Below are 23,258 nucleotides of genomic sequence, written 5' to 3'. Positions count from 1 at the left end.
TTGCCGGAAAGCGGCGTCTGTAGCACGACGAATACAGCAAGAAGCATAGGTTCGTAGTCCTGCATATTCAAAATCAAACATGTTTGTCTCGGCCGAGATTACCGAGCCTACTCACCAGCTCGCAGAAAGGCGGTGGAGAGAATCAAGAGGAACTATGTGCGAGAAGGCACCTGCAGCCTCGCGCGCAGCACAGCCCTCCTGGAGACTGTACTGAGCGTTTCAGCGCATGCACACACCCGCCGACCCCTGATGGAGGTGATTCCTGAGTGACGATGGGGCGGCGCGCCGATACACTCGCTCGGAGAGCGTGCAGTGCCAGTGCGCCTCGAGGACCCCTGTGCGTGGATTCAAGGATTGTTCGGACACGTAGAATGGTCCTGGATTAAGTCACCTCATTCGGGTGGATTCCCATCATAGGCTGGCCTGCGATCACCGTCGACTTCAGCTCCCGGCTTGCTAGTCATCAACGAACAAGGAACGTACCAGGCACGTATAGAACACTGCGAGGATATCATCTTGATATGCATGCAGTCGCGCTTATCATGTGCTGACCCCGCGCGACCTTCATGTGGTGAAGACTCGAACGGTACCCGACCGACACCAACGAAGCCAATATTGGAGTGCGGCATTCTATGCTGCACGTAGGTCCGTGTTCTGGACAGCAGATATATTACATGTGATGCGCTGATAATATGATGAATATGCGTAGGTGTTCGATGCTATGTGTGATATGATGAGTGGACGAGATATGAGACCAAGGACGAAAAACAGCAGGTGCAACGACGCCAAATCGACGACACAGGGTCCGGGACCTACTACCATTCGAACTCGCTAGAAATATTGTTAACACAAGCTGCGGTTCGGTGAGAATGGACATACCCAGTGCACTTGGCGAAGAGATAGTCCTTGCCGTTGACATGGATCATGCCATCCTTCAGGACGCACTTCCACTTGTTTTTCACGCGAGCCACCTGCACAGAACACTGTCGGCATCTTGTCCATCATATATTGTAGTGAACACACCTTGTCATACGTGCAGAACACGATGTCCGTATCCGCAGCGCCGCCTTCAATCCCCTCTTGCTCGTTCTCAGAGTCTGAATCATCTAGATCACTGTTGATCGCCTCCGAGTCGTCGGCCTTGGGCATGGCCGGATTCTGCGCAGGCTGAGGTAATGAAGGGTGTGTCGCCCGAGGAGCATAATTCTGACTAGGCGGGGGAGAAGGAGACTCTGACGATGAAGACGAAGGACCATCGACTTGTGGTATCCTCGCAGGAGCTTGCGCTGGAGCCACAGGATAACGAGCAGTAGGCGGGGGAGGTGCCTGAGCAGCTGCACTGGCAGGTCTGCCGTTCGCCGGTGGATAAGACACTTGTTGACCGGGCGCAGGTTGCCTACCCGGTATCTGCGGGCCAGGCAAGGATGGGATGCCATAAGGAGCCATGCTGGGAGAGTTGCTCAGCATGTATCGGTTTTCGACAGGCTCTGCCTTGACGTGGGGCTGCTGTGGTACCTGCATGGGATGAGGATATGCGTGGGGCGGGTAATGCCCGTGTGGCATGGTATGCATGGGGTGGGGAGGGTACGCTGGGTGGCTTGGTGCAGGCGGCTGCGGGGCAGGTGGCTCGAAGTCGGCCACATGAGACGCTATGACCTTGGCCTCCCATTTCTACAGGACAACCTTCTAGGTAAACGTGAGGATCAGGCTGTACGGACGAGATACTTACACTCTGAAGCTCTGCAAGGACCTCTTCAGAGACACCGAAGTCGTCAAACTCGGGCTTGATATTCGCGATAACATCGTCGATGACGGCGCGGTAGATGGTGGGCTCAACGAGGAATATTCCGTCATTAACGGGCTACGAAGAACACCATTCCGGTGAGCAGCTCACCACTATCTTATTCGACATCGCGCAGCTACGCTCCCGGGACCGTTAAACACAGCGAGCACGAAGGCGGGGCCACGGGTGGTGAGAGGAGGGGACAAGGAAGGGGCATTTATAGAAGGTTGCGATTGAGGGAAGAGGTGAACTCCGGTTCAAACTCCGCCGAGTGATACCTTTCCCGCGCACGGACCACCTGGGCTGGGGTGACGTCAGCACGTTGACCAGCTCAAGCGCTCAACTCCCTCAACTTGGACTCCAAGCGTGCTGCCATGGAGTCCGTCGCTGCTCCTCTTGGCCCCAGCGGGGCCGTGGGCAGTCTGTGGACACCGATGTCGCACTTGCACAGGAATGGCCTGGTCGACCACCATTGCCCCACTGACGTAGAGTCCTCCGCAACGCTTATAGCCTCGCACTTGCCAGGCAGGAACTCCTCATATCCCGACTAATGAGCAACAAGTGCGTCTTCAATTGTCTGCACCGTTGACCACTCATACTGAGCGTTGTTTTCCCCAGACATGCCTCTCTTCCGTTCTAACTCGCCTCCTCGCGACACAGCCCCTCCTCCCCCAGCGGAGACGAACCACAAGTCTGGTGGTTTCTTCTCCCGTCGCTCTGACTCCCCGGAGCATATGAACGGTTACAACGGTTATAACAATACCAATGGTGCCTCCTCCGTGCGATCGGGTTCCACCCGTAGCTCCGGGGGCTTCTTCAGCCGTCGTCGTTCCTTATCTTCCGACTCGGTCGATCTGAAGCATGACCCCTCCATCGTGGCCGCTCGTCAGAAGGTTTCCGACGCAGAGGCTGCCGAGTCCGCTGCTGACCGCGCTTTGAATGAGGCTCGGGCTGCCGTGCGCAGTGCCAAGGAACATGTCAAGATCCTCGAGCAGGAGGCCTTGGATGAGTAAGTACCATTCATGTTTGTCGTTCTTGGAAACGCTCACATGCCTTCCAGAGCTCGCCGTGCGAAGGCGAAACAGGCCGAGGCGAAGAATATCAAGAAGAGCACTGGTCGTCTTGGTCGTCACGGCTGAAGGCGGTTGAGAGACAGTACTCAACAGCAACCCAAGCACATATCTACCGTCAGCGCCCTACATACCCTTATTTTTTCCTCAGATGTTTCTTCACTGTATGCTTGCACCCATCTTACGATTATACCCGGGATAGTACGACAATCCCAAGCTTACGCTCGTTGTTGTGCCATCGTGTGCTGCTATAATACTACCTCTATAGTGAAATAAGTGTAGGGTTGACCAAGATTGTCTACTTGTCCGATCTCCGAATGTTCATATAGCAAGTGTGTTCCAGTACTCGGTAGCTAGAAGGGTCGCTGACCGTTAGCTCCCTGGCAAAAAGCAGCATGCGGCGGTAATCCTGGGGCATACATAGCATATAAGATGCGAGCCGATGCATTCGAAGAGAGCAGGAAGTTCAAGTTGCATGGAATGAGCGCATCTGCCACAGTGACAAACATTGACAAACATTGACCGCGGTGCTGAGCGCGTCGTGCTCGTTGGCGACGAGCAGCGACCATACCACGATGAAGGGACTCTTCATCCCTTTGTTGCTCACCGGTCTCTGCCAGGCCGTCCGAGTCTACCTTCACCCTGACCCACACGTCCTTCCACGCCTTTCAGCCAGCAAAGCCGGCGCCGTTCTTTCCAAGCACCTTGCCCTCGAACGCTTCGAAGATGCTACACCTTTCGTCGGAGAACAGGAGTTGTTGGTTGGCTCGGGGTTGAACACTGGAGTCTTGCTGACTATTAGCTCGGAGGACGTGAGAGGTACGTTTCATGCCAGACTAAATGCGCCGCGGTTCTTGACACAGGAGCAGAGGTCGTCCCTGCGTCCATGAGGACACATTCCTTCTCCATCTCGTCACATCCCACTCACGACTCTCTTTCCTCCCTCATCCCCACCTACATTGACCGTGCTCACCACGTATACTCGTACGTGCACGAGAAGCCCAGTTCCGGTCACGGCCTGCAAGAGGTCGCGCACCTGAAGGACTTCATCCAGGGCGACTACACGCCTGACCGCTTCGGCGCGTTCGACTTCACCTCGCTCTCCAAGGACGCCCGCCATGTTCTCCATGACCTGCTCACCGACCTCTCTGAGGGCGAAGACATCAAGCTCGCGATCGTTACTGTCCCGTCTGCGGGCCACCATCACGGGCACAAGCACCATGACAAGCGGCAGCAGCCCCCGCAGTCTCCCCTTCCTCCACCGATTCCCCACCCTGCGGAGCCGATTGATTCCATCTCTACTTGTTTCTCCACCGCGGACGCGTGTGGAAACGCGACGAGCTCGTGCAGCGGCCACGGCGAGTGCGTGCAGGCAAGCAAGGCGGGCAAGACGTGCTTCGTGTGCGCGTGCAGCGCGACCACAGATCTCAAGGGCCGGAAGGAGCACTGGGCAGGGAGCGCGTGCGAGCGCAAGGATGTTAGTGGGTGAGTATCCTCTTCCCGTGTGCGTTGCATCATATGCTCATCGTGGGTCGACCAGGCCGTTCGTGCTTCTTGCCGGTACGACCGTTTCGTTGTTCCTTCTTGTTGGCGGTTCCGTTGCACTGCTCTCTGGTGTTGGCGGCGCGGAGCTGCCCCAGATTCTCACTGGAGGCTCTACTCACTCGCGATGAACGTGTCTGTATATACCGTATCCCGTGCTGTAATGCAATCCTTAACGCGGACTGTTCTCCGAGCTCTGTAATACCGTATCCGCTCACTCAGGAACAAGAGACGCCGGGCAACGCCGGTGGACGTCAGCTCCAAGGACCGCCACAGCTTGGGACGAGCGCAGCGTCTCCTCAGCTGCGCACGAATACGCTTCTCTCTCATCTACCACCACCTCCTGTGTGCTGCCTTGTCTACGGAATTGAACGATGTCTACGAACGAAGAGCCTCCAGCGACCGGCGCGACAACGAGCGCCGCGACGCCTGACGACACCAATCTCCGCGTAGATGCTCAGACTGGTGCCGCGACCACAGGGCATTCTCCGGATAACACCGTCGGCAACAATGGAACAGATTCTGGAGTTCCTCAGCCTGACGCTGCGCACGCAGCCGCACCCACCACTCCTCCTACTACCACTGGAACGAACCCCTTCGAGGACGCCGAGGCCGAACCGACCCCCGCGCTCCCGCCCAGACCCGCGGAGGAACACACGATGGCGACTTCGACCACCGCTGCGGAGCCTCCGAGCTCGGTCACGAACACGAATGTACAGAATCCAGAGGCGCCCCCGAGTACGAATGTGCAGACGAACGAGAATGTACAGGGAGCCGTGAGCCCGCAGGTGGAGGCGCTGCGCGCGATGTTCCCCGATTTCGATGTCGCGGTCCTGTAAGTCCACCCCTCTGTTGCTATAGGCTACGGTATCCCCCTTGGTCGATACGGTCCCGTGCTGCAGGATGTCTGACGAGGTGTATGACGTTGTAGGCAATCCGTGCTGGAATCGGTGAACAACGACCAGGAGCGCGCTCTGGATGTCCTGCTGGGGATGAGCGACCCGGAGTACGTCTCGACGCAGACCGCTGCTCAGGTATGTCCTCGCATTTGCCATGATGTCATCGTCCGTTCCCTTATACTATGTACCATGTGTCTTGCCGTTGTCTACGCTGCACGCAGCCCGAGCCGTCCCAGATGGACCTCGATGAGCAGCTCGCCCGGCAGCTGTTGATGGAAGACCAGCAGCAGCAGCGCCACGCGTCGGGGACCTCCTGGCCGCGCCGCAGCGAAGATGTCCCTTACCAGGCACGGCAGCACCACCCCGAGCCCAACAGGCTCCCGTCCCCCGAGGGCGGCGTCGGCAAGTCGGACTTCCAGGAGCTGCAGCGGACGATGGGCCAGATCGCGGAGAGCGGGAAGCGCACGTTCAGCTCGATTGTGTCGCGCGTGAAGGCGAAGATCAATGAGTACGATCAGTCTCGGTCCGTCTCATATTCATTATGTGCATGAGCTCGTGCTTAGTATGGGATTCCGACGGCAGAAATGGGTCCGGACAGTCGTCTGGTTCGTCGACGACGCCTCAGTGGGGTTCCGCTCCTCCTACCCAGATCGACCGGCACACCGCGTCGCAGGCGTACCAGCAGCAATACTTCGGACCAGGCTCCACAACGCAATCTCAATATAATGCCGATGCTGAGCCGCACCAGATCTCCCTGCAGGACAACACGCAAGTCACTGGTTACAACGTTGATGCGCCCTCGACGCGGAGTGCGTACTACCTTTTACACAGTCGCATGACTTGATATGCTGACACGTACGTAGATCAACCCCAGCCCCTCGCTGCGCCCATCCCTACTCCCGCAGCGCGCTCGACGAGCCCTGTCGCATCGGGTCTGTCGCCTGCAGCGTCCCCCCGCCCGTCCTCTGACGTTCCCCGCCCGCCTCCTACGGTTACCGGTAGCCCAGTGAATGCCGGTGAGTATCGTGCTCGTCGCCTGTTCAGACGCATGTGCGGTATACTGACGATATTGGACAGCCAAGATCGGGCTGCTACCCAAGAAGCCCGTGTCGCTGCTGAACACGAACTCACCGCCGGCGACACGGCCGAGCGATGATGACGACGAGCTCGAGTACGTTGAGAACCCCTTCGAGGAGCGCAAGTAGAATATACAGTATATGCGTTGTTGGGTTAGGTTGTGTTGAGGAAAGGGAATCTTGTACGTATGCTTGTGTGGAATGTATGAATGGACGACACCTCGCTTGACCTGACATTATCGTTATGTTGCTTGGGGCTCTTGTACTCGTCGCTCTGTATGGCCTTGGAAGGAAGGGAAATAGTGAATGCTGTAATGTCATGACTGTTGGACGAAACGATGTGTCGTGCGAGACACATGGTTCTGTGGGTGCCAAGGGCAAGAGCAGTGAGAGGGGCGGGAGGCGAGTGTCCACTGCCAGGATTTAGTCAGGCTAAACACGACCCGTTATCCTCGTCGAACTGCTGCATTCCTATTTTTGGGTGGGTGGCTTGGTGCAATGTATCGAAGGCAGCCTCGTGCTGGTGCCTATGCATATGCACGACGTCTGCGGCTGTAAGCAGTGGCGGACGGTATGCATGCTGACCTGGCTGTGATGCGACAGCTCGAGGCCGGATCCGGCTCATCTCTCGGTGCCGCAGGGGCTTGCTAGTGAGATGCGAACGCGTGTTACAGTGATCAACGCTCTGCACTGACGATCGTACATCACATGGCCTGGTCGTCGGATGTGAGTGATGCTGCATGCATGGTGTACCGGTCCCGGTGACGTGCATCACGTTGGGGATGTGCATACGCAGCCAATCGTCATGGGCGGGAACCGCGCGTGAGCCAGTAAGAGTGGTTAGCAAGTGGAGTATCGGAGATACTCGGCGACAAAACGCCAATATTGCGATTCCTGATATGCCCGACCCGATACATAGCGCGGTACGACCAGGTCCGTGCGGGATCCCGACCTGAGGAGCGGATGCATGATGTAGCCGGCACCGAGTCCCCGTCGTCCGTCGACATGCACGCGGGATGCATGTTCCCCAGTCATGATGCTGACAAAGTGAAGCGCGGCGGCAACAAGCAGGAAATCATCCACGGGATGAAGACTCCACATGAACAGCACCCGAGCTTGCCAGATAGAGGAAGCGGAGTTGGGTATCCCGCGTGTGGCGTGCTCGACAGCTGTTCAATGCTGAATCGCTATCACGGTTGCACCTGAAATCACAAACACGATGGTCGCGGGATGGACACCGTACGTACCTTACCGCCTCGACACGGAGTTAAAGGTGGAGGTTGAGTTCACTGGCAAGTGCGTATGGGTATGATGTGACCCTAGCGCTGGGCGCAACTGGAGATGACGACGTCGTACGGTTATCCTTCGCTTGCTCGGCTACGATCATAGATTTTCCTGTACAGTTGAGAGCTGTGCTACATACTTACGGGCAAAAAGTACATTAAACAGAAGCAAGCCTACTTACCTGTTCAAATCCGAGCAGCGTATGTGCGAGGCTGTAAGACGTCCTCAGCACGATACGATATGTTCCCGGGTTCCGTTTGCGTGCTGTCGTCGGTGCGCAAGTGATGCACAACGGGAAGGACATCAGACGCAGAGAGAAAGCCTCGCCACCACGAGGCCTGTCATACCCCACACGGTGCAGGCAATGGGCGCGAGATATTACGGCGGGAGGCGTACCTCCCCGAGTGGTCCTGTTCTAAAGATAGACCCGTTCAGTGTGGCGAATGTCAAGAAGCAGCACGGTACGAACGATCAGGCGGTGCACGACGACGTTATCTACATATGAACGAGCTGTGCGCTCAACCGCCGTGTCGTCGTTGACGCGTCTGATTCTGGATGTTTGAATGATGTGTCTGTCAGGACTGATTGTCGCCACAGGTGCATCATGACGGTTTCTGTCAATGCAAGTCGCACGACATTGACCGCAAGCGTGCATCGTTGACCTTCAACGAGAGGCTAGAAGCAGGAGGATCAGTAGGTACATTCGAGAGACTTGGTGCGCAATGGTAGTCCATCACCAATCGCAGTGTCCGTGGCGGCGGCAACTTGATGAGATGGCGGGACGCAAAAGAGACAGAATGACGCAGATCACCGTCAAGCGTGAGTGTGGCCGAGTTCGGAATGCAGTGCTGACGGCAATCGGTAATATGATCTTGCCGCTACACGTGAACGAGGTCTGTTGCCGCCGGTACACCATGCAGCGGCGTTGCTCGAGGTTGCTAGCTTCTCCGCTCATATCTGCCTCATTTGGTGCATCTCGACGCCAATACGTTAAGCACCTCGTCTTCTCGGGCGCGCGGGGCTTCCAATAAAGCGTGAACCGCATGGATTCGGCGCTGAGGGACCACTGCGGCGGTCTTCCATGTCGTCTTTATCACCGAGGGTGAACATGGGACCAGAAGCTCGGGCAAATGAACTTCCATCACAACGGAAACAAGCGACTTGCCATCCGGACGGCCTCGCGTCGTCGTCAGACCATGTGGCTCCCCGGTATCGAACAGATCCAGCGCATTGCTCCCTTCCTCCGCACCCTCACCACCCACCTCACTCATTCTGCTGTCTGGGTCACCGCCTCGACAGTATAAATACCCCCACACTCCTTCAACAATCCTCACCAGGACATCTCCTGTTCCCTGCAGCCCTTTGAAGCCTCACGGTTCTCAAGCCCCTTCTCTCGGCATCCATCATGTTCTGCAAGGCTACGCTGCTCACCGTCGCCCTCGGCCTTATGGCCTCCGCGTCCCCGATCACGACCAAGCAGGGCGTCCGCATCCCCCTCGGGAAGCGCGCTACCCTCCAGAACGAGGATGGCACCTTCAACTACGAGAAGGCTGTCATTCAGACGGTGAACACGATCAAGTATGCCCACTTTCTCCATCTTGGTCGCATAAGCGCTGACGCCTCTCCAGCAAGCACCGCGCGAACTTGATCAACCTTGAGAAGAACGTTGGCGCGCACGCCTTCAAGGAGGGCGCCTTCATCAAGGAGCTCGCTACCCTCCCGGCCAGCCTCGCCAAGCGTCAGTCCGAGTCCCTCACCGACGAGGAGGACGACCTCGAGTGGGCGGGCACGATCTCCATCGGCACCCCCGGCCAGAAGTTCCTCATTGACTTCGACACCGGCTCCTCCGACCTCTGGGTCCCGTCCTCTTCGTGCACCAGCTCGACCTGCAAGTCCAAGAGCAGGTACACCGCCTCGTCGTCCTCGACGAGCTCGAAGAAGACCGGCTCGTTCTCCATCGAGTACGGTGACGGCTCCACCGTCTCCGGCCCGGTCTACACCGACACTGGTGAGTCTTTCGATGCTCAATCGTCTACACTAACATTATCTGATCGTCGCTATTCCAGTCACCGTTGCCGGTGTCTCGGTTACGAAGCAGTCCTTCTCGCCCGTGACCACCCTCTCGAGCAGCTTCAACGGCGACCCCATTGACGGCATCCTGGGTCTCGCTTACCCCGCCATCTCCAACCTCAACGCGAACCCCTTCTTCAACACGGCTATCCAGCAGGGAGTAGTCGACGAGGGTGTCTTCGGCTTCAAGCTCGCCTCCTCGGGCTCTGAGCTCTACCTCGGTGGTGCCAACGACGAGCTCTACTCGGGCGAGATCGAGTACCACGACGTCGACACCTCCACCGGCTTCTGGCAGATTACCGGCGCCAAGGCCTACGTCGGCAGCAAGGCCGTCGTGTCCAACTTCGAGACCATCATCGACTCCGGCACCACCATCATGTACGGCCCTCCCTCCGCCGTCAAGACCTTCTACAAGGCCATCTCCGGCTCGGGTGTCTACGACTCGAGCGAGGGCTATTACTACTACCCCTGCGACTCGCCCCCCTCCGTTTCTTTCTCGTGGGGCGGCCAGAAGTGGGCCATCACTGAGGAGAAGTGGGTGTTTCAACTACACCTTAGCTGACCAAAACTGACATGTTTTGTACCTGTTTCTCAGCTTCAGCCTCGGTGAGACTGAGACTGGCTCTGGCAAGTGCGTCGGTGCGCTCGCCGGCCAGGATATCGGCCTCGGCAGCAACGTCTGGCTCCTCGGCGACAGCTTCATGAAGAACGTCTACACCGCGTTCTCCTTCGACGAGGATGCCGTCGGCTTCGCCGCCCTTGCCTAAGCGGCCCGGCCGCGTCCCGTGGTGGTGGTGTTATGATAAGTAGGAAGGAGATACCCCTGTAGCGCAGTAGCAGCCAAGCTAAAACGCACTTGCGAACGGACTGTAGCACGTACATCAAACGGATTCGGACCCACGCATCCCTCTCCTCACGCACACGCATTCGCATACGATTTCCCAACGCATCGCTTACCACTCTCGTTGTTGATGTGTTCATTGTTGCTCGATGAATTATTCGATAACTTCCAATCTTTATTACTACCTGTCTGCATCTGCATGGATCGTAGCATCACAAGGTCAGTACTGAGTGTCCTTGAAGCTTGACCGCACTCTGGAGGTTGCTCGCAATAAGCGCCAGCGCTTTGACCTCTGCCACCACGTTGACTCGTTGCCACCAAGGGATCTACGCCCCCCTCTGCTTCCCCTGCTTAACAGAATGCTGCGAGTCATCGGCCATTATGCCGGGGAACTATCTTATTTTGGTGTATGGTGACAGCACACCACGAGAACCGCCTTGTCTTGCGACTGGGTGTTGTTCTTGGGCGACCCTTGAACGAACTCGGGGATACTGTATGTTAGGCTATAGCAACACTAGAAAGCACAATGAAGGGTTGCTTTTTGAATCGAGCTTCTCTTGAGAGGTGACGCAATTGGCTTTTGCGCTGTCTTCGTGGTCGCTGCACTCACTGTGCTTCTGGTGCGCACAATAGCATTGGGCCACACAAGGCTGTGGTACAAGGTTCTCCCCTAGTGTCTTCCAGTATATCAACTCGTAAGAACCCTACGATCTTCACAGACCGCCGAACACTCCTCTTGCCAGTATTCTTCTTACTCCTAGCCTCCGTCGACCGAACGATACGATGGGCATCCGGTCCACTCAGACTATCGAACTCGAACATCTGATCACCTGCGAAACATTCTGGCGCGATCGCTTCGAGTGGCTCCTTGAATGCGGCTATGAGCTACCTCCACAGTTCAAGCCAGGGACGCCACCCGTTATCACAGGCAAGACGGACTTGAAGTCCGAGAACGAGTATGTCATCAACATGAAGGTGAGTCCCGACTGCTACTGCTGGTACCTGCATCCCCAATAATTGCTGACTATTTTACAGGTTTGGGCTCGCACCGGCTCGGCGGACGTCATACAGACTACTACGGGGAAAATGGTGTCTCTGTATCAAGTATCGAAGAGGGACTGCCTCCGTATGCTCGATGCATACCCAAGTTGGCATATCCCTCCAGGTACCCTTGCCACCTTTGAGGGCCGACCCATCCGGCCTCATAGAAACGAACCTCGTAATCGATGCCGTCCTATCATCGCTGCGCCCTTGCGAGACAAGTGCGACCCGGAACTCGTGTTTTTGGTTACGCCTACAAGCCGGTCTCATATGATTGTCGAGTTTACCACCATCGGGGAAGCCTTGCGGTTCTTCCGGCAGATGATCGAGGTACGTAAAGAGTGGCCACCAATCGTGTTGAGATTCTGACGAAGGACAATGGACCCCTGCTATATTAGGGACTACAATTATTGCACGAGCGGCAGATCGCTTCAGGGTTCGTACATTGACTCTACTGCGGCAACCCATATTCACCTGATACCTCAGGGATGAAGCTCTCTTTGATGTCCAGATGGACCTGGTAACCTTCCTCCCCGCCGAACTCGAACTACCCACAAGTTCCAAGTCCTCGGCTTCCCACCAAGCCCTCAGCTTGTCTATCTGGCAGGCTCTGGCTGAGGATTCGATCGCTTTGCGAAGACGCGAGGACTCTAGTTACTACTTCAATATACCCCGTGGGCTGCGCAGAAGTACCCCTCGAGCCCAAGCGGACGCCAGTGGCGCTGGCAGCAAGCATCCTGCAGAACAGGAGCCCGACCCAATTTTCCGTGTCAAGGCCGCCTTGGATATCATGCATCTGGGGCAGATGTTGCACCGTGACTTCATCAAGGTATGTTTATTTCTCTTCTCGCGTCTGCAGAAGGGTCCTTGACTGACTCTTTCGTTCTGCCAAGCGCTTCGAGGCGCTCTCGTTCTTGAGGCATCTGGTGCACCGTATGATGGAAGATGACCTTGCGGAAGTCATTGGAACGAATGCCGGCGTACCTGAGTGGCAGACCACCATTGACGAGGTCGTCGAGAAGTTCAATGCGATTGTCTCGCAGTTGCCGGAGGAGGAGCTATTGGAGCCTCTGGGAGAACTGTCTCCTCCTGAATTCCTTCTGTGATTTTGTGTTACGTTAGGTTATACCAGTCTTTTTCCGTACTGCTGCCAGGTTTTCGTACATGCTTCTCTCCAGTAATGAGGAGTGTTCACTTCAATGGTCTCTTCTCCGAGAATTTCGGACAAATTGAGCGCCTCCTCCGCATTCGTCGCGCGCGGCGCAAAGTCCTCTTCCTGCTCTCCGAAGTCAGTTCATCTTACTGTCGCACATCCACCATGCCTCGACCACCATCGCCGTCCATCCCCGAGAAAGAGTTTGTTTATGGCGCGCTCAAGCAGTCTCTTCGTCTTGATGGCCGCGGAATGCTTGAAATGCGGACACCAACTCTGTCCTTCGGACCAGAGCTCGGCTGGGTCGAATGTGCCATGGGCAAGACTCGGTGCGCTCTTTTAAAATACCTAAACGCTTCTTACAATGCTAATACGTGTGAATGTGCGGTCATACAGAGTACTGGCGCAAGTAGACGGAAAGATGGTCAAGCCGCCACCTGAGAGGCCGTTGGAGGGCATGATCACGATCCACTCGGAGCTTTCGCCTATGGCGTCGAACGAGTACGAGCCTGGCCGGTAGGTGCGTATCATTCTCTTGCTCGTTCCTCTGCGCCTCACCCTCATGGCTCGCGCAGACCGACAGACGAAGAAGTCACACTTACGCGAACGCTAGACAAGGTTTTGCGGAGGAGCGACGCGATAGACAAGGAGAGTCTGTGCGTGCTCGCAGGGCAGAGGGTGCGTAGTATGTTTCTTTGGTGCATGAAAACTTGTTCATGTTATCTGCGCGCAGGTATGGCACATACGCTTGACCATCCACGTCCTGTCGAACTCGGGCAGCATGGTCGACTGTGCATGTCTTGCGGGAATCGTCGCGCTCAAGCACTTCCGGAGACCTGAAGTTGAGGTTGAAGGAGATGAGGTGACAATAGTATGTACTGTTTTGTCCCTCGCCACCACTCCCCTCACGACCCGAGCATTGACATCTCCCCAGCACCATCCCTCCGAACGCGCCCCTGTCCCACTCTCAATGCACCACACCCCGTTCTGCCTCACGTTCGCCTTCTATCCCGATGCCGATACACCGCCTCTTCTCGACCCGTCGCATCTGGAAGAGACCTTGAGTGCAGGTCTGCTGACTGTGGCGCTCAACGCTCAGCGCGAGCTCTGTGTCGTCCAGAAGGCCGGCGGCATTCCCCTCGCGCCAGAGGATATACTGAAAATCATGGACATCGCCGTGACAAAAGCGCGTGAGCTTGATAAGCTTGTTGAAGCGCGACTGCAGGAAGATTGGAAGGGACGACATGTGGAGGTCCGGTAGTAGCATGTGGCGGAGAGCCAGGTGTATGCGTTCTTGTACGTTATGCGGCTTGCCGTTTTGGCTGTACTGGTACGTCGTGTGTCTTCTCTCGGATCGTCTTCACTGACAGTGCTGCCGCCTCTTCAGTAGTTCTTTGCGGCGTACCTCCCGACGTTTGTAATTGTTGCCTCTTGGAACATAAGACAGTGCTACCCGTCACGCCTGTTTGCTGCCACACCTCGGAGACTCTTGACGATACCTCACAAGAAGTCTTTTGTCTTTTGTCACGTATCCGCATGCTAGCGGTGAGTTGCTCGTATTTGTGATTAACATAAGTTGGGCTTCGTGCATACTTGAGACATTTCTCCCTCTCTCAACCGCTCCAACTCCCGGTTCGCTCTAACAGTGTAAACGCGATGCCCACGGACTCCGTCCACGTCTCATCCTTTTCGGAGGAATCCTCGACAACCTGGGGTGCTCGCCACAAATGGCTACTACAGAGAGGCTACAAGTTCGAAACCGACCTTTGCACCAAGCTGTTGGCTTCGTGTGGTATCCGACGGGTACGTGGCATGCCTGTTGCCAATTCTACTTCGCTGGTGACTCACAGACGGCCACATTTGCAGTCGGGCCGTCTCCGCTGTAAGAGGTTATCCGATGGGAAAGAAGTCACTCTGGAGCACCGGCTGTCGAGGTCAGATGATCCCGCGACATTTGAAGCAATAACTCAGCTATCTTCCCCTCCTGTATGCAACGATGCGCGCAACCACTGTCGCCAAGTACTCGAGACTCTGGGGACCCTGACAATGAGGCAGTTTTCTGGGTCACGCCTCCTCTCCGGCAATACACTGTGGCAAGGTTTACCACTATTGGTGACGTAGTCGAGTTCGTCAACCAGACGTTGGAGGTATGTCGCCTCACCGACGGTCAGTCTTCCTCGCCACTGATCGAGCTCTTAGGGGCTCCAATTCGTCCATGAACAACGCATCTTCGCACCGTCTGTCTTTTCATTCCAGTTTGTAAGGCGAGAGGTGCCTGACTACTCTACAGCGGACTGCCATTTGACATCTTAGTCGATCGTCCTCCGTGTTGGATCAAGCGATTTCTACCTGCATGGGCTCTGACAGACCGGGTCAAGCATCGACTCCCATTTCTCCGCGATCCTAAGTACTACTTCAACTTCCCGAGGAAGTGCGTGCTGTACGAATCGCAGCCTTGCGACGGTGACGATGAGCAATGCGACCACACGCAACACATCAGCCACTTCGAGTCTTGCCTTGGCGTAGGGATGCTAGGCTCTCTTTTGAAGGAACACTTCGTTGAGGTGAGTGCCAACATCCTTTCATCAAACGATGGCGGTGGTGCTAATTCGAGCGTTCCGTTCTGAGGCTTTTGAGAACCTCGCCTTCATGAAAGCTCTGGTGTCGCACATGTCTGAAGAGCCTCATGAGAAATGGCCAAGCATAGACGCAGTCGTCGAAGAGTTCAGGGCGATAGTCTCCCAGCTGTCCAAACCTCAGATGCGGAAGCGATTAATCGTGCGGAAACGCCGGTCCGTTCATCATGTCTTCTGTTTAGATGCGTACCCCTGCAAACCACAGGTGGCGAGGACGCTCCTGATTGTACATAGTTCTATGGACATGCCCACATCCCCGGCCTGCTCAACTTCCTCCATTTGAGCTGCACGGACGATTCTGTATTATGTCCCCCCTCACGTGCTTGTATCTGTAACTCTTCATCTTTTCTCCCAGACTATTTATCGTAATGTGGATTTCTGCTGTATGAACGGTGCGTGTCCGCCGTATACTATCCTTGACAACCTCACACTACACTTCGTTTGGATGTTGTCCAGCCTACCTCGGTTTCAGTCTCAACATGCTCCCATGCCCATGCTGAATAACCTTCCGACAGGGACTTCATCCAGTGAAAAGAACAATCCTCCCGAGATATAGCACATCACCGCCGGCGGTCACCGTGCGGCATCGACGGGTCCTCACAAGGTAACCGTCCATTAGTTGTCAGGTGCTTCGAGCGTGAGTTGGCAAGGACGATAGTCGAATTACAGGGTCACTCGCCACATCCTGTGGCCAGCAGCGAACCACCGATGCCCCCAACAATGGAGGATCTTGTGAGACTCCGAGCACGACTGCTTTGAGACGTTGTACAGTTGTAATACGTAACCAACCAACCACCGTGTATTTTCGACTCGGCCTTCTGTTACCCAAAGCTCCAATATCTCATCACCAATAGCCCGAATCGCCGTCAGAGTCGTAATCATCATCATACCGAGAGCTGGTCGAGTGCGCAGAACGCTGCTGCTTCGCGTCGTATGCGCGCTTCTGCTCAGGATCGGACAGAACCTCGTACGCGCGCGCAATCATCTTGAACTTTTCCGCTACACCCCCCTGCGCCCCCCATGCAAAGGTCAGCCATGTCTCACTCAGTCGAGTGGAGCAGTAGCATGGGAAGCGAAACGCACCTTGTCCGGATGGTGTTTCAGCGAGAGCGTTCGATAAGCCTTCTTGATCTCCGCGGCGGTGCAGAAATTGCCCAAACCTATGTAGTCCAGTCACATCGGCGATGGAACGTGGTCATCTTTCGTCACAATCATATGGGCACTTCGACTGAGTGACTGAGCTCACCTAGGACGACATAGTGATCCTGCTCCTTCTGGCGTTCCTTGACTGCAAACCGCTCCGCATGGTCTAACTCCGCCTCGACCTTGCGGACCTCGGCTTCGCTCATAACGGTCCTGCCACGCTCCAACGCGGCTCGGAAATCTTCTGCAGCGGTCTCGTATAGCTCTAACCCAACCAGCAATCGTGCGCGGCACAGGAAGGCCTTGAAGTACGTGCCGCGAAGCTTCAGTGACTCGTTGATGTCCTTCAGCCCTTCTGCGAAGCTACCAAGCTGAGAATGGATAATGTCAAATGATGATATGGCAAAGAAGGTACGTGCGTGAGGCATCGCACCTTCTGGTGAACTGTAGCACGATTCATGAGCAACGTCGCGCGTATGACGCCACCGCAACCTTCCTCTTCCTTGTCCTTGACAACCTATGGGACAGGACACTGTGTTTAATGAGACCATGCTAGAACGGTTGGATCACTCACCTGCAGCGCATCTGACCAGGCCTGCTTTGCCTCGGCCAATTGCCCTTGCTGAACGCGTTGTTTCCGCTATTCTTGAGCCGCGCCACATCCTGCACTCGGATCGCCAGGTCCTTCGCCTGCTGATTGTCAGGATCAACCTTCGAGACGGCTAGGATTTGTGTGACAGCGTCGGAGAGCTCAGCTCTCAAGAACAGTACGAGAGCACGCAAAATCATCGCCTCGACTGCGTCGACGTCTTCGCGTAAGATAATGCTACAAACGTGTCATCACGAGTGAGGATCGAGTTGCTCGCAATAGAGGGGGAATATGCACGTACTCGACAGACTTCTGCGCCTCGTCCCAGCACCCCTCGACCACGAGCATCTCAATGCCCCAGCACCGGATGTACGTTGGCGCGTCGCTGTCCTCCTGCGCGTATACTGAGAGACACGACTCGTACGCGCTTCGTGCCATGCGCCAGTGCTTGCGCGAGACCGCCCCTTTATATGCATCGATGTGGCCTATGAGGTCGAGGATACGGCGCCGGAGGTTGAGCGCGTCCCGGTCTCCAGGGTCGAAGGCGAGTGCGTTCCTGACGGCGAGCAAGGCGGGCGTCGGCGACCCCAGCAGAAGGCGGCAACGAGCAACCTGCAGGAAGACGTCGACGTCACCCTCGTAGCCGTCTTTCTTGGATACGTCGTCGAAGTCTTGCAGGGCTTCCGTATATTGTAGGGTCTTGACGTATGCCATGGCGCGCGTGAGATAGTATTGTGGCTCCCCCGGATGAAGTTCTGTGAAAAAGTCCATGGGTGTGCTTTGATGATGACTGTATGCGCGTACCTATCGCTTGTGAGAGCAGAGCTATGGCGCGGTCTTGGTGGTCATCCAAAGAAAGGGCGTCGACAGCAGAGAGCCACAGTCGCTGTGCCTTAGTACGGCCGACACGTTCTTCCGTCGACAGTCTAGTGTGATTCCTTGATGAGAGCCAACCTTGTGAAGGACTCAATACTTACTCCGGAGGTTGTTCTTGAGATACTGGTTCGGGTATCTGGGACTCTACCCATACCGGACATGGTTGAGTTTGCACTTCTGTCTCGTCCCGTGTGTTGTTCATGTTCGTCTCGTCCTGGAAGATGACACAGTTCCTAGGAAGGTTAACTGTCAAACGCAACTTATGGTAGCAACGACGGTTGAACTTACTCGTTGCCGTGCTGATGACTGCCGCACTGGCGACAACTCGGGGCGGTTGCGACTTTCTCGTATCGATCTCCGGCATGCGATGCAGGATAGAGATTCTCCTGGTCGCTCTTCGCCTGATCCTGCATAGCTGGGTGTGTAAAGCAGAGCATGGCCTCGTGGCCTACGATGCCACAGTTCTGCAGGGAATCATCAGGACTCAGCGAGGAAGTTACTAGATTGGCCGACGCACAAGACAAGGTCTTTGGAAGCATTGCCATCGCCTATGTCCGACTCCTCCGCATTGCTCGCAGTGGTGCCTGCGGTTCCTCTTGCGACGCTTTGCAGATTTACTCGCATTCCCGCAGCTTCCTTGTGATGCGGCGTTGTCTTGTGGTTCACGAGCATCCTGCAGCTATGAATTCAACGATGAATGGATGGGCAGAGCACAACTGAGAGTTACCGCACTGCTCGGGCAATCTATCGATGCGTGACCTAATTGCTTGCACAGGTGGCATCGCTTACGTCTGTAGCGCTTGGGTTTGGAGCATTCCCAGTGGCCATGTCCGGACTCGGCGCAGTTCTTGCACATCCAGCTCTGTGATATATACGAATGAGCATAAGAAGAAAAATGCACTGAATGCACACACCTCACGTTTAGCACAATCGTCAGAGACGTGTCCTTTTTCGCCGCATCCACCACAGGTCCGGTTCAACACGCCTCTAGGCTTTGGACACGCCTTGGACTCGTGTCCTGGCTGACGACAGTTGAAACAGAGTCTGTCCTTCGAGGTGCATTCGGTCGCGAGATGGTCCACTGCGACGAGAGGCCGTCACTGCCTGCGTGACGTGGGAACGTCGAAGCACTTACCATCTCCACACCTGTAGCATCGTGCTCTCGGGTCGGCAGTAGACATCGGATCCCGTTGGGGGCGGTGGGTGCGAGGTGGGTGCGAGAGGATGGAAAGCGTCCACGATGGGCCGGCTAGCAATAAATATTGCGCGGCACTGAAGATAACCTGAATAGTTTATCTTGGAGAAGGAAAGTCGCATTCGCGAAACAGCTGCCTGAAGCGGTCTTCACTCCGCCCTTCACTTAAGCTTCACCCGAGATGGTTTCAGCCTCCTAGCCTCCTATTCCGATCATGCTCGTATCTTGGGGCATCTTCCCAGCCCCAGCAAGACTCTAAGAAGAAGCTTTTCTGTGAGCATGAACGGTCAAACAATGAATCAGATCTCTGACATTAGGTCACATACCGGGACATAAGTACTAAGTACCGCCGGAAGCACTGCAGTCACTCCACTCGTTCGAAGAGTACTCAACAAATAGAATTGCAATCACCAGAGAGGACAGGCTTGCGCCTTTGATCAAAGTCAGGTGGACTGGCGAGACCGCGTAATATCGAGAGGAGGGAGGAGAAGTACCGTGGCAGACTCGGACCGGGCCGATATGCCTACAAGCGCCCAAAGACCTGCCTCTTGACTAGCTTGACTCTTGAGACAACGGTCGGTGCCATTGTGACGAGGACTCCTCGGGACTTGGAAGGCTGGAGGCGTACAGATCAAGCTCAGCTTTCATGACGGACTCTCTGGTTGTCGACTTTGTCTCCTGGTTCTCAGCCCAGCATGGTGTTCTAGACACGGCAAAAATGGGCATCGTCGCTTTTCCTGGCCACGGTCGCGGGGCGATCGCGCTCAAAGATATCCCAGTATGTACATCACCCTTAACGGGGCGTACTGGATGTTAATTAGCGTGACAGGAATACCATACGATATTCAGCATCCCGAGAGGTTTGACGTTGTCTACGCGGACCTCGACCCTCCCGACGCTCATGGGCGAGGCGTGGAAGGAAGGCGGACTAGACGAAGGCTGGGTTGGCCTCATTCTGTGCATGATGTGGGAGGAGAGTAGAGGTGCGGACTCGAAGTGGTCAGGATACTTCTGTGAGTACTCTTTTTTCTCGTTTGCCATTGGGTGTTCATGGCCTCTGTAGCTGTGCTGCCCGAGAAGTTTGACACGCCAATGTTTTGGGGAGAGGACGACTTGAGAGAGCTGCAAGGGACCGCTGTGGTAGGTCTGTCCCTCAGCCAATGGTCCATCGCTCCCATCCTGATCTTTTTATCAAGACAAAGTTGGGAGGGACGACGCTGAGCGTGACTATCACGAGAAGCTGATTCCCGCCGTAAAGGTACGTATGTTCCTGGTTAGAGATATCGCATCTCCTCATGCTTGTTACTTCCGCAGAGTCGGCCAGATCTCTTCCCCGAAGACAAACTGGAGAGATACTTCTCGCTTGAGCGCTACCACCTAAACGGCAGCCGCATCCTTTCGCGCAGCTTTCACGTGGAAAAGTGGCCGGGGGAGCACACTGAGGGGGAAAGTGACGAGGAAGGTGCCAACGAGGTGGGCGAAGACAGCGCCATGGACATCGACCCGCAAGAGCCATCGGCAGTGGTGCCGGAGGAAGCTGTCCACGAGGAAGCTCCTCCGGACGAGCCGGAGGAACTACACGCCGAAGGGCGCGAAGACGACTCCGACGACGAGGATAGAGAAGACCCGGCGGATGTTGCAATGGTCCCCATGGCTGACATGCTGAATGCACGATTCGAGTCCGAAAACGTATGCGACCACAGTCATGTCTAAACGTATGAAGGCACTAACATGCGCGTGTTCGGACAGGCCAAATTGTTCTACGAGGAACATGAGCTCAAAATGGTTTCCACGAAACTAATCAAGGCCGGCGAGCAGATTGTATGCCGGTCTGAACATTGCATTCATGTAGGGACTTACTGACACCTTGCAGTGGAACACGTACGGCGATCCTCCTAATTCTGATCTGCTTCGCCGATACGGCCACGTCGACATGGTTCCTCTTCGCCCGCCATTATCCGGCATGGGCAACCCAAGCGACGTCGTCGAAGTCCGCGCAGACCTGGTCGTCTCTGTCGCATCCAATAAGGTCAAATACGACCTGCAAGAACGCGTGGACTGGTGGCTGGAAGAGGCTGATGACGAGTACCTCTTTTCCTCTCTTCACTCGAAAACAAACTGAACGTGACATGCCGAACTTAGCGTATTTGTCTTGCGGACGGACTGTGAGTTGCCAGAGGAGTTTGTTTCCTTTGAGCGGCTCCTGTTACAATCAAAGGACGAATGGGAGAAGACTGCGAAGAAGAGCAAGCTGCCGAAACCAAAAGTCGACAAGGATGTTTTGACCATCGCAATCGACGTTCTGGAGGCGCGGTTGAAGGAGTACCCTACCTCCATCCAAGTATGTCAGACGGTACCTTTTACTGCTCACCTCATTTAACGGCGTTCCTAGGAGGACGAGAAACTACTGGAGCCGGGCAGCGTGGAGCAGCTGTCCGTGAACAAAAAGAACGCTGTGGTCGTTCGCTTAGGCGAGAAGCGTATCCTGCAGGGTACTCTGAAGCAGTTGCGTTCGATGGTCGCTGCTCTTGCTGGTCCCAGCAAGAAACGAGGACGAGAGGACGAGAAGAGCGGGAAGGGCAAGAAGGCTAGGAAGTAAGAGGCTGTGACTCGTGTCTAAGCTTCCGTCTCGCCGTCTCGATTTCAAGATGCGGTATCAGTACTTCGACTTGCCCAGAATCTTCTTATGCATCTCCGTAGCCAGGTTCCTCCCCGTCTGTTCGCTCGGGTGCAGCTCGTCCCACCACATATACGAGTCTCTCTCCTCCAACGTGCAGTCCCCTCTGCAAAACGATCAACGGAATCAGCAGGCTCTCGAACTTTGCAAAAACGCGTACATACATTCCGCACTGTCTCCAGTCGTCTGGGTCGGGGCATTGGTGGCAATGGCCCGTCACGTTGGCAGGTATGCTCCCGTTGAAGTACTGCGTCGGTTTGTCATACATCTCCTCGAAGAAACTGTACGTGTCGAACCACTCGACGCGCCCGTCTCCTCTCCACTCCTCATTCAGCGTCCGCACGCCGTCGCTGAGCATCCGGTTCAGACTGTGCACGAGGTTGTACATGCTCCGATGCCACACGGTGCCGTTGTGCGGTGGGGACGGATAGTAGATCGTCGGGTCGGACGAGTTCGAGTACAGCTTCGTGAGCTGCAATGGGATGAGGGAGTTCAGGACGAACTGGCGTGCCCCGAGGGCGTGCAGCGCGCGGAGCGTGTCGAGCTGGCAGTCCGCGACGTCCGGCAGCGCGACGTCCTCGCCCTGATCGCTCGTCACGAAGTTGTTGATCCCGACGTCGTTCGTGCCGACCCACATGATCACGACGAAGGATGCGGGATCGAATAAGAGTCTTTGGTGTGTGGTGCCGTTGTGCGCGACGTGGTCTTGCACGAACCATGCAAGCTGTCCGGATGAGACGTCGGGCACGCCCAGCAGCGGCGTGAGGGTGTTCGAGCAGACCGCGCCGCCGACGGCATAGTTCCAGATTGTGTAGTTGCCGTAAAGCCCGAGGTAGAAGGGCCACTGGAAGCCGCCATCGGCCGCGGTATCTGCCTAGGTAGAGACCCAATATTGTCAGTGTATGGATACACGGGATGCATGAACTGCCTACAGGAGGGTAGATCTCCTGGTAATCCTTTCCAGGATATGTCCCGTTCGAGATACTGTGTGCTCGAGACTGGTCTGCGGTCTCGCGTGAGTGGCCCTGTGTTCGAACGGGAGGGTAATTTTTGACTACCTGTGTAAGAGTCCCCGAAGAAGACAACATTGGTGATTCGAGCATCCACGGTGCTAAGCATCGTCACGACGCTACCCAGGGCGAGAAGCCGCTTCACGCGAACCAAGAGCATCCTCGCAGAGTTGAACTGATGATGGGACTCTCCGTTCACTGGGCTGTATAGCGAGCTATTTAGCTGATGCTAGCAGTGCTTGTGAGTACGTGTGCAATGAACGTCAAGTGGGCAGCCACATGACTGTCCCCTTCCCTGCAACAAGGTGACTGTGTCTAGACATGAAAGGACCAGCGCCGTAGGCATCGGGCCGGTGTCATATGGCGTCGTATG

General features: G+C 55.8%; 12 protein-coding genes across 12 annotated transcripts; 8 read left to right on the top strand and 4 right to left on the bottom strand.

Annotated features, from left to right (window-relative positions):
• Positions 1-815: 815 nt before the first annotated feature.
• On the bottom strand, positions 816-1,912 carry L226DRAFT_543907 (transcription factor IIA, alpha/beta subunit; the record flags this gene model as incomplete). Its single annotated transcript, XM_067682231.1, has 5 exons — positions 816-831; positions 880-971; positions 1,024-1,671; positions 1,730-1,831; positions 1,895-1,912. The coding sequence occupies 5 exons, from the start codon at positions 1,910-1,912 to the stop codon at positions 816-818; spliced, it is 876 nt and encodes a 291-aa protein (XP_067539224.1).
• A 222-nt stretch (positions 1,913-2,134) lies between these two features.
• On the top strand, positions 2,135-3,245 carry L226DRAFT_610521 (uncharacterized protein). The gene is made up of 3 exons (XM_067686163.1): positions 2,135-2,344; positions 2,402-2,792; positions 2,844-3,245. The coding sequence occupies exons 2-3, from the start codon at positions 2,404-2,406 to the stop codon at positions 2,920-2,922; spliced, it is 468 nt and encodes a 155-aa protein (XP_067539223.1). The 5' UTR covers positions 2,135-2,344; positions 2,402-2,403; the 3' UTR covers positions 2,923-3,245.
• Positions 3,246-3,428: 183 nt separating this feature from the next.
• L226DRAFT_457904 (uncharacterized protein) lies at positions 3,429-4,526 on the top strand (the record flags this gene model as incomplete). Its single annotated transcript, XM_067675409.1, has 3 exons — positions 3,429-3,672; positions 3,723-4,338; positions 4,394-4,526. 3 exons carry the CDS (start codon positions 3,429-3,431, stop codon positions 4,524-4,526), a joined length of 993 nt encoding a protein of 330 aa, XP_067539222.1.
• A 528-nt stretch (positions 4,527-5,054) lies between these two features.
• On the top strand, positions 5,055-6,499 carry L226DRAFT_457711 (uncharacterized protein; the record flags this gene model as incomplete). The annotated part of the gene is made up of 6 exons (XM_067675391.1): positions 5,055-5,230; positions 5,327-5,429; positions 5,516-5,837; positions 5,858-6,103; positions 6,158-6,310; positions 6,372-6,499. 6 exons carry the CDS (start codon positions 5,055-5,057, stop codon positions 6,497-6,499), a joined length of 1,128 nt encoding a protein of 375 aa, XP_067539221.1.
• Positions 6,500-8,609: 2,110 nt separating this feature from the next.
• L226DRAFT_551272 (acid protease) lies at positions 8,610-10,761 on the top strand. The gene is made up of 4 exons (XM_067682805.1): positions 8,610-9,232; positions 9,283-9,662; positions 9,721-10,258; positions 10,320-10,761. The coding sequence occupies exons 1-4, from the start codon at positions 9,060-9,062 to the stop codon at positions 10,489-10,491; spliced, it is 1,263 nt and encodes a 420-aa protein (XP_067539220.1). The 5' UTR covers positions 8,610-9,059; the 3' UTR covers positions 10,492-10,761.
• A 326-nt stretch (positions 10,762-11,087) lies between these two features.
• Positions 11,088-12,735, top strand: L226DRAFT_610517 (uncharacterized protein). Its single transcript, XM_067686162.1, has 6 exons — positions 11,088-11,129; positions 11,199-11,540; positions 11,601-11,936; positions 12,005-12,042; positions 12,093-12,435; positions 12,500-12,735. Exons 2-6 carry the CDS (start codon positions 11,349-11,351, stop codon positions 12,710-12,712), a joined length of 1,122 nt encoding a protein of 373 aa, XP_067539219.1. The 5' UTR covers positions 11,088-11,129; positions 11,199-11,348; the 3' UTR covers positions 12,713-12,735.
• A 168-nt stretch (positions 12,736-12,903) lies between these two features.
• Positions 12,904-14,217, top strand: L226DRAFT_503259 (ribosomal protein S5 domain 2-like protein). The gene is made up of 6 exons (XM_067677925.1): positions 12,904-13,088; positions 13,156-13,275; positions 13,335-13,437; positions 13,493-13,630; positions 13,694-14,089; positions 14,147-14,217. The coding sequence occupies exons 1-5, from the start codon at positions 12,925-12,927 to the stop codon at positions 14,018-14,020; spliced, it is 852 nt and encodes a 283-aa protein (XP_067539218.1). The 5' UTR covers positions 12,904-12,924; the 3' UTR covers positions 14,021-14,089; positions 14,147-14,217.
• A 990-nt stretch (positions 14,218-15,207) lies between these two features.
• L226DRAFT_299260 (uncharacterized protein) lies at positions 15,208-15,750 on the top strand. The gene is made up of 2 exons (XM_067673693.1): positions 15,208-15,323; positions 15,388-15,750. The coding sequence occupies exons 1-2, from the start codon at positions 15,288-15,290 to the stop codon at positions 15,676-15,678; spliced, it is 327 nt and encodes a 108-aa protein (XP_067539217.1). The 5' UTR covers positions 15,208-15,287; the 3' UTR covers positions 15,679-15,750.
• A 289-nt stretch (positions 15,751-16,039) lies between these two features.
• Positions 16,040-18,797, bottom strand: L226DRAFT_551270 (TPR-like protein). The gene is made up of 12 exons (XM_067682804.1): positions 18,731-18,797; positions 18,521-18,676; positions 18,292-18,467; positions 18,105-18,236; positions 17,932-18,053; positions 17,429-17,882; positions 17,113-17,364; positions 17,087-17,090; positions 16,972-17,055; positions 16,642-16,909; positions 16,479-16,555; positions 16,040-16,404 (listed from the first exon to the last, which is right to left on the bottom strand). The coding sequence occupies exons 3-12, from the start codon at positions 18,438-18,440 to the stop codon at positions 16,240-16,242; spliced, it is 1,707 nt and encodes a 568-aa protein (XP_067539216.1). The 5' UTR covers positions 18,441-18,467; positions 18,521-18,676; positions 18,731-18,797; the 3' UTR covers positions 16,040-16,239.
• On the bottom strand, positions 18,683-19,085 carry L226DRAFT_457520 (uncharacterized protein; the record flags this gene model as incomplete). Its single annotated transcript, XM_067675377.1, has 2 exons — positions 18,683-18,863; positions 18,916-19,085. Coding segments are annotated over 2 exons (351 nt in total), but the record flags the coding sequence as incomplete, so codon positions are not given.
• A 663-nt stretch (positions 19,086-19,748) lies between these two features.
• Positions 19,749-21,973, top strand: L226DRAFT_481545 (SET domain-containing protein). The gene is made up of 9 exons (XM_067676935.1): positions 19,749-19,976; positions 20,028-20,211; positions 20,262-20,342; positions 20,395-20,456; positions 20,513-20,887; positions 20,948-21,019; positions 21,072-21,283; positions 21,341-21,539; positions 21,591-21,973. Exons 1-9 carry the CDS (start codon positions 19,845-19,847, stop codon positions 21,795-21,797), a joined length of 1,524 nt encoding a protein of 507 aa, XP_067539214.1. The 5' UTR covers positions 19,749-19,844; the 3' UTR covers positions 21,798-21,973.
• Positions 21,855-22,994, bottom strand: L226DRAFT_456822 (uncharacterized protein; the record flags this gene model as incomplete). The annotated part of the gene is made up of 3 exons (XM_067675325.1): positions 21,855-21,981; positions 22,040-22,745; positions 22,931-22,994. 3 exons carry the CDS (start codon positions 22,992-22,994, stop codon positions 21,855-21,857), a joined length of 897 nt encoding a protein of 298 aa, XP_067539213.1.
• Between the last annotated feature and the right edge of the window lie 264 nt (positions 22,995-23,258).

This window comes from Lentinus tigrinus (genome assembly GCF_003813185.1).
Source record: "Lentinus tigrinus ALCF2SS1-7 unplaced genomic scaffold L226scaffold_5, whole genome shotgun sequence".
Taxonomy (NCBI): Eukaryota; Fungi; Basidiomycota; class Agaricomycetes; order Polyporales; family Polyporaceae; genus Lentinus; species Lentinus tigrinus.
The sequence above is the reverse complement of the archived record's forward strand: the minus strand, read 5'-3'. Positions and strand labels throughout refer to the sequence as shown.